Consider the following 18,238-nt stretch of genomic DNA (forward strand, 5'->3'; position numbering starts at 1 on the left):
AAACCACGGAAGAAAACAGTAAGAGTACTGCAGAATGAGCTTTGAACTACCTCAAGACACTCTCTACTCCTTGTATTCTTAATAGGAACACAAAAGCTTCACAGCCAAACACAATCCACCATTGGACCATAGTTGAAAGCAAATGTTTCTAAAAGTTGACTAGTGCTTACTGCTGATATAATAGTGCAGCTACACGTTCATTCTGGGGCGGGTGAGTGTTTCTGGCAATTTTGTTATAATTTAAGACTCAACAGTCAAGTCAAAGTGTATGAATAGTACCATTTGACCACGGACATGGGAATACAATGATGCAATATATACAGCAACTTGTGTTTACAATGACCAGAAGAGAGATATCTTGGCAGTTTCCTGAGCTTCTAAATGGAGTTCTATATGAAACTAAGAGATTTTGCTGTTTACCACAAAGTACAGGGCCATACGAACAAAAGCTATAAAGAGCGAATTGTCAAGCATACATTATGATCAACTATGACATGTGTGCGTGTCACCTTCTCTACTAGAAAACGGAGGGGAATAAGATATGAAAAATGTTTGTCAGCATCTTACGAAACTCCAGCTTGTGAGTGGCCTATTATTAATAACTGTCAGTCAAATTAAGCGACAAATATGTGAGGTTGGGCAAGACAAATGTGTGAGCACCAGTTAGCTTTAAGAAACCTTTGCTTTCAACTCACAGTGGTCCGATAGTTGATTGTGTTTGACCGTGTATAATTTGTGTTCTTATACAAGGGGAAGGATATCCGGTGCTATTGCACTTTCGCACCTATACCAGTTCCTGTGGTCGTAGAGACTTGAAATTTTTCATTTTTTTACCGACCTTTTAGATTCTGCCGTAGAAATAATCTTATCCGTTCAACGCCATTTTCTTTGTTGACTATTTAGACCGAATAACAAGACAACTTTATAATAATAATAATAATGTTTGTATATTATAATTTTTGCGCTAAGCCACCATTTTCTATAAATGACTATTTGGTGTTGACCAGTTGGATTGGCCTTTCCGTGTGAATATCGGTGTGACCTTGACGCTCACCTGACTTAAAATTTCCCATCGACCTCGGGACCTTTGCGCTTATATGTGCTACACCCCTATTTCTTGCTGCATTTTCGAGATTAATGTCTGAGGTGAAAGCAAAGAAGATGCCCTTGATAAACGATGATTGGGTCGAAGTCAACGGGTGTGGTCAATATGAAAGGTCGTGGTTACCTCCGGTCATCAACGCTAACCATCCATGACCTTGACTACAAACTTCCCATCGATATCGAGGCCTTTGCGTTTATACGTGCATGGCCATATTATCAAGGTCAATGTTCGAGGCGAAAGCAGAGACGATGCCCTTCAGAAAAGATAACTGGGTCAAATTTGTGGGTCAAGGTCATGTAACAGATCAAACTTTTTAATGTCAGTTTTTGGACATTTGACCCTGACTTATGGCCCTCACCCCATACACAATTTTAAAGGCCACCGCCTTGATCCTTTCACACAATGCTTGGTCAGAATACAGTGAAACGCAGAGGGCACGCATTGGAAAAGAAGTCAACGGGCGTGGTCAGTATGATGGTCGTGGTGAGAAAATGCAAGACTAAGCCTAGAGCCAGCCAAGTTTGTAATTGATTCATCTGATTTCGCCTGTCGTCATCAGTTCTCGAACATAAAGCGTAGAGTTATTATGGCTCAGGTTAACGCATATATTCTAAATCAAGCTGAATTTGATGCAATGAATTTAATTCAGATTGCAAGAAGATTGAGTATGAAATTCTGTGAATTGATATTCCATGTGTCGGAATATGAGATTTGTCTAAAGATTTAGACGCTGGGCGCAACTGATGGTGCAACCCCGACATGCAGAACTACTGTGCTCAGAATATATATATTCTTACTTGTTGAAACTTTGAACACACATCATCCTATTACAGTAGTTGTGCCTTTTGCTAATTAGAAATTTGTCGGATTTAATAATTTTTGCGTTGCGATGGAAAAAAATTATCTGTTGAATGATTTTTACTACACATTTGAATTATTTTTTGGTATATAATTATTATTCTAGAGCATATCCCAGAAACTGTTCAAGATACCTTTATAACACTTTTACATTCATCAACCTATTATTTTATTTTTTGATGACCTTCCTTCTGTCCCGATTTCATTTGTAGTGCATATTTCATTATCTGTTCAGAGAAATCTTTTTAAAACTTTATACAAACATCAAACTATTAAAGTATTGTATTTTCTGATGTATAAGCTTTTAAAATGTTTAATATACAGCAGCTGATTGAGGTAGGCAAAGGTTGTTGTGCAATCCTTACAAAGAGTAGCGACTTTGCCTTGCCGAGCTACTATGATCAGAGTATGAATCTTCTGACTAGTCCCATTGATATTCCAAGAAGTTGTTTTTCCTTATGCCTTCCAAACAAGTTCAAGGGCGCGGGATGGTGATGACTAGTCATCTTGTTTCACTTTGTTGCACCATCCTATTGAATTTCAGCAATTTCCGTTTATTACTTCTAGAGTTATCATCCGATATGTATGAAATTTATATGTATCATTTAAGGTTGTGAAACAGAGGTCTATTGAGTTTCAGCAATTTCAGTCAATAATTTCTAGAGTTATGACGATTGTGAACCTTGTGAACGTTTGAATGAAATTTATATGCATTTCTGTATGAAATTTATATACATTATTTAAATTAGTAAAACGAAAAAGCCTGTCAAATTTCAACAATTTCTGTAGATTACTTCCAGAGTTAAGACCCTTGTTTTAGTTTGTAGAACCTTGTGAACCCTCAAACGACAAAATTTATAATCTGACAGACTGTATGGAACTGTTTTGTAAAGGCCCCCAATTACCTATAAAGGAATAAATATCCGACAACCCTTGTCAACCGCTCGGACGATTTAGCTGCTGTGAGCGTATGTTTCATTGCCTGGCAACCTATCTTTAATTATTGAGATGGAATTTAAATTTTTTTAGTTTATCGCTGTTTCTATTTCAGCAATAACTGTCGGTTACTTGATCATATTGAAAACCCAACGATAACCAGCGTCCACGATTTCTTACATTTAATAAATTTTTATAGATTAAAATATCTTGTGTCAAACAACAGTTACTTAATATTCTAAGGAGGGGTGGGGAATTTAATATTTTTATAGTGTCACACTAATTTACAAAAATTTCTTTTTCTGGATGATGTGAGAAAGTTCAGCCTGTACATGTCTGTAATACTAATAGGCCTATATTTTACAAAAGTACTAAGGGTTCTTGATAACGCTGTATGGAAAGTTAACAGAAATTAAATGCATTTAGGTTTAACATCCTACTGTTCTGCTCCAACTGGGCTAATGAAGATGGGCATACGCCATATGGTGTGTCACCGGGTGTGCTATGACAGAAATTTTTCCCATACAGCAGCGCCACAGCCTACTCTTATGTCGAATTCCAACTGCCAAGGAATCGTTTACGTGCATGCCAATTTGAGCACGGGACCTCGGTTTTCTGTCCCATCCGAACGACTAGACAGCTGTCCTTGTCAGGCCGTCTGTCCTGCACCACTGATGAACTTCCTCAGCCAACACCGGGAGTGAACCCGCGACCTCCAGGCTAGCGAGCCAACGACATACCCACTTAGCCACCGTTGCTCCCTCGGGTTAAAAGACTTAAACACAAAGGGACGATGGCAATGGCGGTATGTTAGATTTACGGGTCATCTACCAGAACGTCTGGAGAACAAACTTTCGCAATAATGGAGAGACTGTCAGGTGTATGGGTCATCAACTATATAATCACTAGCAAAAATTCTGAAAAATGAATTGCCGTATAAATAGATGCTCGTGATAACGACTTGGTCTATGTACGGGACTTTGACTGTGTATTTAATGCTAGAAATATGGTCGATTCAATAGCCCGCAGGGTGGTGCAAAAGTGCCCTAGCGCCAGTAAAGGTCCATGATGGCCATTTAAAATGGTTACAGAGTGTAAGTCGATGTCAAATGTCCAAAAACTGACTTTGAAAAGTTCGAGTTCTCTGCTTTCACCCCAGACATTAACCTCAAAAATACAGCAAGAAATAGGGGTATGGCACATATAAGCGCAAAAGTCCCGAGGTCGATAGGAAATTTTAAGTCGGGGTGAGCGTCAAGGTCATACCGATATTCACACGTAAAGGCCAATCCAACTGGTCAACGCCAAATAGTCATTTATAGAAAATAAATGGCTTAGCGCAAAAATTACAATATACGAACATTATTTTTATTACTGCCAGATTTATGGCCCTTGTTCACTTCAAAAAATCTTGTGGACACGCTAGGGGCCAAAGTTACTATCCGATTGACCTTAAATTTATACACAGTGTTTAAGGTCATGAGATAAAGAAGCCTATTGATTTTAAGCGATTTTCTATAATTACTGCCAGAGTTATGGCCCTTGATCATTTCAAAAAATCTTGTGGACGCTCTTGAGGCTAAATTTAATATCTGATTGACTTTAAATTTATACACAGTGTTTAAGGTCATGAGTTGAAGACGTCTATTCATTTTCAGCGATTTTCGATAATTACTGCCAGAGTTATGGTCCTTGAAGAATTCAAAAAATCTTCTGGACGCTCTAGAGGCTAAAGTTAATATCCGATTGACTTTAAATTATACACAGTGTTTACAGTCATGAGACAAAGAAGTCTATTCATTTTCAGCGATTTTCGATAATTACTGCCAGAGTTATGGCCCTTGATGACTTCAAAAAATCTTGTTGACACTCTAGAGGCCAAAGTTAATATCCAATTGACTTTGAATTTATACAGTGTTTAAGGTCATGAGACGAAGAATCCTATTTATTTTCAACGATTTCCAATAATTAATGCCAAAGTTATGGCCCTTGATCACTTTGAAAAATCTTGTGACGCTCTAGAGGCTAAAGTTATCATCCGGTTGACTTCAGATTGATACACAGAGTTTAAGATCTTGAGACGAACAAGTATATTGATTTTCAATTAATTTTTTTGCCTTGAACAGCTAAATCCAGGATATTAAAAGATCGTATACTAAATGGAAACGTTAGCATGGGGCAGAACTTTATAAAAACAAAACAAATTCTAATGGTTTTCTGATAATTACTTCATGAGTTGTTACTCTTAATCAGATTTTAGAATGTTTCATTACCGAAAAAAGTAAAAATGTATCACAACACTTGTTGACTGCCCGGACGATTTAGCTTCTGTGGGCGTATGTTTAGTTGCCTGGCAACCTACCTTTCAATATGAGCTCAGCGTGGAATAACTATTGGTCAATACATGTTTTTATACGCCCACATTTTCATGTGGACTTATATTGTCGTCGCCCCCCGTCCGTCTGTTCGCCCACTATTGTTTGTGAACACTCTATCCAATTTCAATGAAACTTGAAATATAGGTTTATCACCCTGAAATCTCGGTTCCTTTCAATATTGGCATGTATGGGACTGTAACTTCATGGATTATGGCCCCTGATTGTAAAAAAAATCACGTTTTTAGCTTGTGAACACTGTAGAGGTCACAATTTTTATCCGATTTGGTTTGAACTTGAAATGTATGTTTATAACCTACAGATTTTGGTTCCTTACGATATTCGCGCATATCTATATTCCTGAATTAGGGCCCCTGATTGTACAAAATGGCCGCCCCTAGTACTCGAATAGCATAAAAATATGGTATATCAAGGTTGTGGACCCCTCAAGAGCTCACAATTTTGTTCTGAATTTGATGAAACTTGAAAGGCATGTTTATAACCCAAAGATCTTGGTTGCTGTCGATATTTGCGCATATCAGATAGTAACTTCCTGAATTATGGCCTCTGATTGTACGAAAAATCCTGTTTTTAGCTTGTGGACCCTATAGCAGTCATAATTTTTATCCGATTTAAAAAAACATTCAAATATATCACCATTACACCGTCGTTTTTATTGAGTTTGAATTTCGTGAAAATCGGTCCAAAACTGCCGTACAAAATGGCCGCCCCAAAGATCTTGGTTCCTTTCAATATTCACACATATGAAATTTTCATTACTGAAAATAGTATTAGTAAAAGTATGCAACAACTCTTGTTGACTGCCCTGATGAGGTTTCAACATTCATATTTCTTGTAACATATAGCAGATCATGACTCATGCTGGCATTACACAATGGTTTCTCTGGGTTATATTCCTGATTGTTTTCAAATTTGAGTGAAGTTTGTATCACTATGGGCCCAGGACTGTACAGCACAGTTGACGCTTACGGCTAACCCCCAGATCCATTGACATAATATGAATTGTTCGTTTGTGATTTCTGCTTATTGTGTCTTGTCTGTATATTTGTTTTTGTGCAAATTATGTGTGGTGCGGTCCCCCCTGCACTTACTATTAGTCTTTGTGTCCACTTAGTTACTTCTTCAGGTTGTTTACATTCTATTAGTAAGTGCAGGGGGACATAAATTTTATTTCGTTGTAACACTTCCGGGATCAAATGAGATAGTGATGCGCATGCGGTAACTTCAGTGTGATTGTGCATTTTGGACAGTGCGGATGTGTATTCACATTGTCTCTTTCAGTCTAAGATTTTTATTACATTGGTTTTTATCAACGTGGTTGATATTTAAACTTTATTAGTCTTATATTCGTATATTTTGACCGAGTACGGTTGTAAACAAATGTAATTTGTTATTTGCGACATTTTACGACATGTTGACGACATTTTTACGACATTGCCGTAAACATACCTTGCACGGGTTAAAATGGAGGGTAAGATGGTTACCACTAGAAAGAAATCTTCGGAGGAAGATTTCGACGAGAGTTTGTTGTTAGATGATAATGATGATAAAAAGAGAAGGGATAATAGCTGCGGGGCAGCGGGAAAGAAAAAGGCAGACTTTAATAAATCCCTAACAAAGAGTAATAACCCCGGAGGTAGCTCCGGACGCTCAACCAAGACTACGACGAGCAACAAAAAGCAAACTATTTCTGTTGTGAAACAGGGTGGTGTAGATAACATGGACGAACCCAGTCCAAGTACTTCTAAAAATATAGACCATGATGCTATTATGGCAGTACTTAAAAGTATACAAGATAATCAGAAAAAACAAGGTGATGAATTGCACTCACTTACAGATAGAATTCAAACTATTGAAAACTATGATTACAATATTGATGAAAATGATGATTATGAAGATAATCCACAAGTATATGACAATGGGGAGGATGACATAGATAACTCTATGGAACCTCCACCCAAAAAACAGAAACTGGATGTTAACAATAACAGGTTTTCATCTATGGCGAAAAGATGTAAAATACAAGAGCCATGTGACAGTAAAATTGATGAAGTCTTAGCTGAAACTGTTACAGATCTGTTTAGAAATGGTATGAGCGAAAACCAATACCTTGAAATGGTCAAAGACGAAAATAATGCTAGACCTGAAAATTGTGAGGGTCTCACAATTGTTCGTACCAATCAATTAATATGGAACGTGATTTCCCCTAAAGCACAAACCAACGACAAAAAACTGCAGTTTATAGAAAAGTCAGTAGTCAAAGCAGCTACTATATTGTGCAAAATTGTAAATGAAATGGCTCAACAAGAAGAGCAAGGTGTTAATAAGGACACCCCGAATTTGAATAAGTACATAGATAGTTCTAATGATGTTCTTGCCTTACTAGGACATGCAAATAGGCAAATTAATATGACTAGATGGGAATTGCTTAAACCAGAGCTCATGTCAGAATACCTACACTTGTGTTCTCATAGTGTTCCGTACACAAAGAATCTTTTTGGGGACGATGTCTCCAAAACTGCGAAGGACATAGAAGATTGTTCCAAAATAGGTAACAAATTAAGGTATGGAAGGGGACGAGGTTCCTATCGTGGTAGTAGAGGCTATAGAGGTGGCAGAGGCTGTCTCCGTGGTGGAAATCGGGGACGAGGTAGAGGCCTCAATCCAGGATATAAGATCCCTAGATATTCAAAAAACTTCCAGGGAAGAGGAAATTATCAACAGAAAGAAAAGAATTAATCAAATCAAATGAAGTAAGTGATAACTTCAAAGCAGGTGTATTGAAAATGTTTTCCATTGAATGGGAAAAACTCACTTCTGATGAATTTGTGTTAGATATAGTTAACCACTGCCATATAGAATTTCAAAATGATTTGGAACCAAAGCAGAATATATTTAATGTAAAATCTGTTTTTAATGAAAAAGAATCACAAATAGTCACAAATGAAATTGAAAAATTATTACATTTGTCAGTCATTAAAATTGTTGAACCAGAAGAGGGTCAATATTTGTCGCCAATATTCATAAGACCTAAAAAGAATGGGGAATATAGAATGATTTTGAACCTGAAAAAATTTAATGAAAACGTTGAGTATCACCATTTTAAAATGGATACTTTTGAAAATTCAATTGAAATCATTTCAAAAAATGGATATATGGCATCCATTGATTTAAGGCATGCTTATTATAGTGTTCCAATAGCTGAAGAACACCAAAAATTTTTAAGATTTAGATGGAAGGAAAATATTTATCAATACACTTGCTTGCCTAATGGAATTTCCTCCGCTCCTAGATTATTCACTAAATTGATGAAGCCAGTTTATTCTAAGTTGAGGTCTTTGGGCTTTACAAATGTAGGTTACATTGATGATAGCCTTCTTTGTGGAGATACCAAAGAGGAATGTGAAAACAATGTTGAGGAAACTGTCAAGTTAATGTCAAAATTAGGATTTGTAATTCACAAAGACAAATCAGTGTTTACCCCAACTAAGAGAATTGTTTTCTTAGGAAACATCATAGATACAGAAAAGATGACTGTTATGTTAACAGATGATAAGAAACAAAGAATTATTACACAATGTAAATGCTTGATATTAAAACACAGAGCAAAAATTAGAGAAGTAGCTCAAGTTATTGGCTTAATTGTATCATCTTTTTCTGCTGTAGAATATGGAAAAAATTTTTACAGAGGTTTAGAAAATGCTAAGATACTAGCTCTTAAAAGGGCAGCAGGCAACTTTGATAGTGACATGCCTATTACCACCGAAATGAAAGTAGATTTGAGATGGTGGATTGACCATGTTGTGTATGAAATTAGGCATATAGATCATGGAAATCCAGAAATTACCATTCAAACTGATGGATCAATGAAAGGCTGGGGTGCAGTTTTGAATTATACTGAGATAGGTGGTCGTTGGCAAGATTTTGAAGGCCAAAATCACATCAACTATTTAGAGTTGTTAGCTATTTATCTAGCATTAAAATCTTTTATTTCTTTGATAAGGAACAAACATGTTAAAATTTTTGACAGATAACTCAACAGCTGTTTCGTATATTTCAAATATGGGAGGCACCAAATCTGCTGATTGTAACAAATTGTCAGCAGATGTTTGGTTATTATGCAGACAAAATAAGGTCTGGCTTACATGCACTCATATTGCGGGTAGATCAAATGTCCAAGCAGACAAAAAATCTAGAGGATTTGATGACTAATTAGATTGGAAATTAAATGAAAATGTCTTCAATGAAATCTGCTCATGCTGGGGGAGACCAGAAATTGATCTCTTTGCTACCAGGTTGAACTATCAAGTAGCAAATTTTTGTTCATGGAAGCCAGACCCAAAATGTTCATATGTGAATGCTTTTAGTATTGATTGGGGTAACTTTGATTTCATTTATCTGTTCCCTCCTTTCAGTTTACTGACAAGGTGTGTTTGGAAATTGAGACAAGACAAAGCCACAGGGATTGTGATAGCACCGTTGTGGTTGACCCAGTCCTGGTTCCCAAAATTAATGGAACTCTTAACTGCAGAACCGTTAGTTCTTCCAAGAAGCAAAAATCTACTACGTCTTTATCACAGTCCGGCTGTGCATCCACTACAGAAGAAGTTAGTGATGATAGCATGTCTTGTGTCAGGAAAGATTTTAGACAACAGGGGTTTTCTAGACAAACAACCAACATTCTCATACAATCTTGGAAACCAGGAACAAGGAAACAATATCAAACTTATTTACGAAAATGGTTTCAATACTGTCGTGAAAAACAAATTAATTACATTCAGAATTCTATAAAACCGTTTTTAGATTATTTGACAGAACTGTTACAGCAGTCTAAATACGGCTCGAGGAGCACTTTCTGCATTAGGAATATCAGTAGATAAAATATCTATAGGTCAACATCCCTTGGTTATTCGTTTTATGAAGGGCATATTTAATATTCGGCCGTCTAGGCCGCGATATCAGAAAATTTGGGATGTAAAGAAAGTTCTGGACTACTTGCGCAAACTTTCGCCAGTGAAATATCTATCATTAAAAGATTTGACCTTAAAACTGGTGATGTTAGTAGCATTAACAAATGCAGCTCGTTGTCAGTCAATTTTTTTGATCAATGTAAATAGTGTATATAAGTTAAAAGGGGAATATGTTTTTGTTATTAAAGAACTCATCAAACAAAGCCGGCCTGGCTATGAAGAGCCATCTATAAATATTAAGGCTTATCCTCCAGACAGGAGATTGTGTGTTTATACTGTTTATAAAGAATATATTTTGCGTACGAATAATTTAAGGAAAAATCACAGCAAACTGTTTGTTAGTTATGTGAAACCTTATCAGCCAGTTTCAAAAGACACTATTTTACGCTGGATTAAAACAGTACTAGCTAGAGCAAAAATCGACATCGCTATATATAAAGCTCACAGTGTTAGAGTAGCATCTGCATCCAAAGCAAAGGAGAACTCCATGCCGGTGTCGAAGATTCTAAGCAAAGCTGGATGGTCAAACGTAAATACTTTTGCCAGATTTTACGATAAGAAGGTAGACAGAGATGAAGAATCATTTGCATATCAAATTCTTAAAGACTAGACAGGTAAGACTTGTGGCATAATGTATATAAACTTTCAATTTGTGTGGGTTTATAATGGATTAGAGTTTTATCATTATTGCTTTAAAGTCTCATTTGATCCCGGAAGTGTTACAATGAAATAAAATTAATAAATTAAACGAGACTTACCTTGGTCAAGTCGATGTTTGATTGGAATTTTATGAGTTGTACAAACACTGAAGGGATTAAATGCCACACCCTCCCTCCCTCTCTACGGTTACAGTGTTGGTATTTCGTTGTTAGTTTGAATAATGATAAAACTTTCTGTAAAGTCTGAAGTTACCGCATGCGCATCACTATCTCATTTAATCCCTTCAGTGTTTGTACAACTCGTAAAATTCCAATCAAACATCGACTTGACCAAGGTAAGTCTTGTTTAATTTATTAATTAAATATTACGCTTGAATGCATTGGAAGCGGTAAATTTGACCGTCGCTGAATCTTGCGCCGAACGTAAATTCTTTAATCAAATCTCGGACATAACTTCTGTAAACTTGTCATTTTGTACCAACCTTCGATACTACTGTCTACCATTTTGATGCATTCGATAATATTAATCCCTGAACAAAAGCACATGAACAAAAAAACATCGCTAATTTTATCTCCTATTTACAGGGGGTGTAACTCTGTATGTAATATTATAGGAGGCGCTAAAACGTCTGTTTAACAATAAAGATACTATATGATCGTGACAAAACTCGGTACTTTTATTTTATTCAATCAGTATCTAATAATGTGTGGTTACGAGTGAAAACAATGATCAGGTTAGTTGTTTAATAAAACAAAAGATTAATTAATATATAATCCCGGGTTGATTGTTATTTTTACATTTCTTTTTACCTGTCGCTCAGTGGGGGTCCAGTTAATTAACTACAACTCACGGGATTAGCGGGGGTGTTACAAAGAACGACAAGATGGTCGTTGAATGGGCGATGTTTTGTTGAATTTATAAGTAAAATAGTGACCGCTGGCCGCGTTAGAGGAGTGACTGTTGAATAAAGAGATGAAACAACAGAATTTTTACGGGGGGAATGTCGCTGAATAGGAGTGGCTGCTCATACAGATTCTACTGTACACAGACATTGCAAGCAATAATATCAAATCAAATATCAAATCAAGTGAATGGATCTGGGGGAATGCTCACTGTATAGTCCTTGATCTGTAATGATACAGACTTGATGGTGGTCGTCTCCTGAAGGGCGATAGTCTGCTAGTTGACATCAGGAGTTAAAACGAAAAAAAAAATTAACAATAATATATTTCATCTACTATTAGCTATAATATAACTTAAGATTATCTAGTTTTTATATGCAACACTTATACTTAAGCAGAAGTGAGATTTCTATCAGTTGGCTGTGGATATATATATCTGACCAGACTTTAGTGTATTTTTTATACGGTCAGTCCGTCCGTCCGTCTGTCCATCGTCCACAATTTATTGTGAACACTCTACAGACTAGATTTATCATCTGATTGTTTTGAAATTGATATATGTTGTTTGCATTAGTGAGATGAAGAAGCCTATTTAATTTCAATAACTTCCGTTAATTTCTTCTGGAGTTTTGGCCCTTGTTTCACTTGTTGCACCTTGTGAACGCTTTAACGACAAAAGTTATCAACCGATCTGTATGAAATTTATATGCATCATTTAAATTAGTAAAACAAAGAAGCCTATTGAATTTCAGCAATTTCCGTTAATTACATTTAGAGTTATGGCCCTTGTTTCACTTTGTTGAATATTGTGAATGCTCTAATTAGGTATAGGCAACGGCTAAGACAAAGCGCTGGAATGTGTGACATTGTCAATAATTAGTAGAAAACATGGTCATATTTCCATGATCGTCACTAAATAACTATCGTATCAATTTTGAAATAAATTACACCTTTGCAATCGTCTTTTTTTTCTCTTTATCACTGATACACTATTTATATATTTATTGCAAGAGAAACAGTAAAAAAAGGGAATTTTAAATGACTCGTTTCAGCCGCAATGGCCGTAATCCATGTCAACTTTGGTTTTTTGCAAAGCATGGGTTCTATAGTTTCGTAAAGCGCTCTCTTGCAAATTCTCAATGAAAAATGTACTGGCTACCATATTCTAGCATGTCCGTAGAGCTTTTACCACATACCACATTGTCCGGCCCGTTGGATGCCAAAAAAATCGAAAATTATAAGTAGTTTATAAAACCTCAAATTTAGCAGCAAAATAAGCATAGAACCCATCAAAATAATACAGAAAAACTAGGTACAAAAATGTTCGTTATGATCTTTAGATTTTATATTTTTTCCGTTTTCTCCGGCGCCTGTTGTTCCAAGGTAGCGCAAGCCAAGAGCATGCAAACTGCCGTACGCTAGTGACGTCATTGGTCAAATAGCTGTTAGGTTTTTAACATTCCGGCCCCTCTAATTGCAGAAATATGTAAGTAAATCATGATTTTATTGATAAACGTATTAAGAATAAGACTATGTAAAGCATATCCGTAAACTATTCCCCATATATTTATATTTGGTGTGTTCTGACGATGTGTAATTTAAAAATATATCAAACGAACAAAGCACTCGGTTAAAACACTGGTTTTAATTTTTTTCACGGCTGAATTCAAGCATTCTGGCAACATAGTCAGCTAGATATATGAATACATATTCAGCGAAGCTAGGATTCTGAATTATCTATCGTCTTCATGAATTTAGAAAACGTCTTTTAACAGTAACGGGTAGTTTTCATTTTCGACCTGTGACTTGAGTTACTTTCTGTTTACTTTTCCACCAATCAGGTATGTATATTTTGTCACGTGCCTAAGTCGACGAAATATACATACCTGATTGGTGGAAAGGCTCATAAATATGTAAATTTTACCACATGGCTTCGACAATATTTCTTTTCACACTTTGAATTGAATTTATAAATGTTTCTGTGATAAATTTAGTATGAATACAATAAAGACCGCATGGATTTTGAAATTATTTATTTTAGTTCTCAAATACACAAAAATATATTATCCATTTCTGTAATGGTGATGTGATACAAAACAGTGGCTGGGACCATTTTCTGTGTCAGATATCTTTCTTTAGGGCCTTTTCAAGGCTGTCAAAAGAATTAGGGTTACTATGGGGGCCATTGTCAGCTGATATGTGGAAGGAAAAACCTGCGGTGTACTTAGAATTAATTTTATGGAGGGGTCAAATGGCTCCAGAAGCAGATTTTGTCATGGGCAGTGGCTAAAAAATTGTCATTTTAAAGGGTCAACAGTTTCAACAGTAGTGAAGACACAGGCATTTCCTTGCATTTATTCCAACTAGGCTGTAGGTACTCTATGTTAAAAAAGTTGCAGTCGTGTAAAAAGCTTACTTTTTGATATATGGGGGGTCAAAACCACTTATTTTTGCTATGTCCGAAGTTGGTGGGTACCCCAAATCCTGTAACTGGCCATATTTCACAAACTACTAGAGATAATCAGTTGAAATTTTCAGGATGTTTTTATCTTAGCAAAATGAAACTATTGATACCGCAATTATGTGTTTTTATTCACTTTAAAAATTTGCTTGCCTATACCTACTCTAATGAAAACAGTTATTATCCGATCTGTTTGAAATTGATATCCATCATTTAAATTAGTGAAACGAAGAAGCCTATTGAATTTCAGCAATTTCCGTTAATTATGCTTTGAGTTATGGCTCTTGTTTCACTTTGTTGTACCATGTAAATGCTCAAACGACAAAAGTTATTATCCCATCTGTATGAAATTTATATGTATCGTTTAAATTAGTAAAAGGAACAAGCCTATTGAGTTTCAGTAAATTTCTGTTAATTACATCTGGAGTTATGGCCCTTGATTAACTTTGTTGAATCTTGTGAACGCTTATGAAAATAAACTAGTGTGGATTATTATAAGTCAATTATTTTAGTTTGAATATTCATAATTACATGATGAAATACATTTATGTATTAAAAATACCAAAAATCAAAATTAATGTCAGTATTTTGACCATTCCAATTATGATTTTAAACATGAAAATTTGGTTCCATTAAAGAGTTATTCTTATTATTTCCATTATTTTTTGTCATTCTGAGAAACATGGCAAGTGCAAATAACCCAGAAATCTGTATTTTAATTTTACTAAAATTGATAAAGTGCTTGTATTTTATAATTTCAGGAAGTAACTAAAAGACTGTCGTTGCCAGCTGATATACGTCTTCCGGAGAATTTTCTAGCTCGACAAAGTTTGTCGCTCAGTCCCGATGGTCAGCTCACTCGTCAATCACGGAGAAAATCTTTGGTAAGTATCATGTAACTATAGATTTTTATACGTCCACATTATAATGTGGACGTATATTTCTGTCGCCCCTGTCTCTTTGTGTGTCTGTGGTACGCCCATGGGCCGCAATTCTTAACTGATCATCTTGAAACTTTACATACTTATTCCTTTAACCCTAAGGATGATCCCTATTGCTTTTGGTACATGCCCGACCCCTAGGGGCAGAGCCAGATCCATTTCTTGTATTTGTTTGTTGCCTACAGACCGCATTTCTTAATGTATCATCTTGAAACTTTGCATACTTATTCCTTATGCCCAAAGGAACATCCCTATCGTTTGTGGTGCATGCCCAACCCCCTGGGTCATAACCACGTCCATTTTCTTTTTGTGTCTACATGTCGCCTACAGGCCGCAATTCTTAATCAATTATTTTGAAAACTTTTCATACTTACTCTATGTGGGCGTATATTGCCGTTGCCCCACTCCGTCGGTCCGTCCGTCCATCGTCCACAATTTCTTGTGAACGTTCTAATGCCAAAAGTTATCATCCAGTTGTTTTAAAATTGATATATGTTGTTTACATATAATTAGTCAGATGAAGAAGCCTGTTTAATTTCTATTATTTCCGTTTATTACGTCTAGAGTTATGGCCCTTGTTTCACTTTATTGAAGCTTGTGAATGCTCTTATGCCACAAGTTAACATCCTATCTTTGTGAAATTTATATGCATCATTTAAATTAGTAAAACAAAGAAGCCTATTGAATTTCAGCAATTTCCGTTAATTACATCTACAGTTATGTCCCTTATTTCACGTTGTTGAATTTTGTGAATGCTCTAATGACAACAGTTATCATCTGATCTGTTTGAAATTTATATGAATTATTAAAATTAGTGAAACGAAGAATCCTATTGAATTTCAGCAATTTCTGTTAATTACATCTAGAGTTATGGCCGTTGTTTCACTTTGTTGAATCTTGTGAACGCTCTAATGACAACAGTTATCATCCGATCTGTTTGAAATTGACATGCATCATTTAAATTAGTGAAACGAAGAAGCCTATTGAAATTCAGTAATTTCTGTTAATTACGCCGTGAGTTATGGCCCTTGTTTCACTTTGTTGTACCTTGTGAACGTTCGAACGACAACAGTCATCATCCGATCTGTATGAAATTTATATGCATCATTCAAATTAGTAAACAAAGAAGACTATTGAATTTCATCAATTTCCGTTAATTACATCTAGAGTTATGGCCCTTGTTTCACTTTGTTGAATCTTGTGAACGCTCTAATGACAACAGTTATCATCCAATCTGTTTGAAATTGATATGCATCATTTGAATTAGTGAAACGAAGAATCCTATTGAATTTCAGCAATTTCCGTTAATTACGCCATGAGTTATGGCCCTTGTTTCACCATGTTTTTCCTTGTGAACGTTCGAACGACAAAAGTTATCATCCGATCTTTATGAAATTTATATGCATTATTTGAATTAGTAAAACGAAAAAGCCTGTTGAATTTCAACAATTTCAGTAGATTACTTCCAGAGTTACGGCCCTTGTTTTAGTTTTTAGAACCTTGTGAACCCTCAAACGATGAAAATTATAATGTCATCTGTATGAAATTGTCTATTAAATTCCCCTAATTACCTACAAAAGAATAAATATGCGACAACCCTTGTCGACTGCTCGGGCGATTTAGCTGCTGTAGGTGTATGTTTTGTTGCCTGGCAACCTATCTTTAGAACCTTGTAAACCCTCAAACGATGAAAATTATAATGTCATCTGTATGAAATTCTCTATTAAATGCCCCTAATTACCTACAAAAGAGGGGATCACGTGGCTAAGTGGGTAAGACGCTAGCTCGCTAGCCTGGAGGTCGGGTGTTCGATCCCTGCATTGGCCGAGAAAGTTCATCCCGATTTTCCGGCGTGGTTCTCCCTTGTCAGTGATGCAGGACGGAGGGGCTGACAAGGAAAGCTGTCTAGTCGTTCGGATGGGACGAAAAACCGAGGTCCCGTGTACACATTGGCGTGCACGTAAAAGATCCCTTGGCAGTTGGAATTCAATATAAGAGTAGGCCGTAGTGCCGCTGTCCGGGCAAAATTTCCCTCATAGCACACTGTATGGCGTATGCCCGTCTTCATTAGCCCAGTATAGGAGCAGAACAGTAGGACGTTAAACCCCATTTCATTTCATTTCATTTCACCTACAAAAGAAGAAATATGCGACAACCCTTGTCGACTGCTCGGATGATTTAGCTGCTGTGGGCGTATGTTTTGTTGCCTGGCAACCTATCTTTAAAAAGGGAATTATGAAGGTGCATCCATCACCAATATCATCCTCACCCTTTCACATCAACCTTGCCACCAACCTCACCCTTCCCGCCCCTGGGATGATATATTAGTCTTGTAAAGCTATTTTCTTTAAATTTATCTTCAATTTTTACATCACATATTTTACTTTCAGTCTGAAATTGGATTTGGTAAATTAGAATCTTACACTAAACTAGATAAACTAGGAGAAGTAAGTATATATTCTAATTTAAGATCTAGTTACATCTTTTCTCTTGCATTCTAAATTGTATCAGGCCTATCAGAGGAATTGTTTTCTCCACGATCTTATTACAATCACATTTTATCTTGCATATTCTTTTGCAAAGTAATTGAGGAAGGACTGCACCAAACAATTACACAAGACATCCCCCTTGGATAAGACAAACAATATACACAGATATACACAGATATTTGAAACAATAAACAACAAAGGTATATATCAAATTAAGTGAATGGATCCGAGCTCCAGTCGTAAAAATTAAGTTTAGAAAATACATGTAGGTTAGAATACAATATATACTGAGCGCCATGGAAAAAGCATCACTTAGTTTTTCGTATAAGAAAATGATCCTGTAAACATATCTTATTTATTTTGCTTCTTATTGTGAACAATATTCAAATGGGAACACATCAATAACAACACATTTGTACACTTATGGATGTTTAATCTGTAATCAAGGGTACAAAGTCAGAGGGGTCAAAACCAAAAGTATGACACAGATGTCAGTGGCGCGTGTGTCCTCCACGGGCCA

At 36.1% G+C, this 18,238-nt stretch overlaps 1 protein-coding gene across 3 annotated transcripts in view; it reads left to right on the top strand.

Moving 5' to 3' along the window:
• LOC126828368 (cyclin-dependent kinase 17) overlaps positions 1-18,238 on the top strand; it is a 162,691-nt gene that overhangs the window by 89,940 nt on the left and 54,513 nt on the right. For 2 of the 3 annotated variants that reach the window (XM_050558137.2, XM_050558136.2), the window contains 2 exons: positions 15,050-15,172; positions 17,620-17,676. In XM_050558137.2, coding sequence (XP_050414094.1) covers positions 15,050-15,172; positions 17,620-17,676 — 180 coding nt within the window. Of the gene's footprint in view, positions 1-10,810; positions 10,880-15,049; positions 15,173-17,619; positions 17,677-18,238 lie in introns of those variants that run through there. The other variant, XM_056102553.1, reaches the window with a different exon arrangement.

This window comes from Patella vulgata, chromosome 7 (assembly GCF_932274485.2).
Source record: "Patella vulgata chromosome 7, xgPatVulg1.2, whole genome shotgun sequence".
NCBI classification, from domain to species: Eukaryota; Metazoa; Mollusca; class Gastropoda; family Patellidae; genus Patella; species Patella vulgata.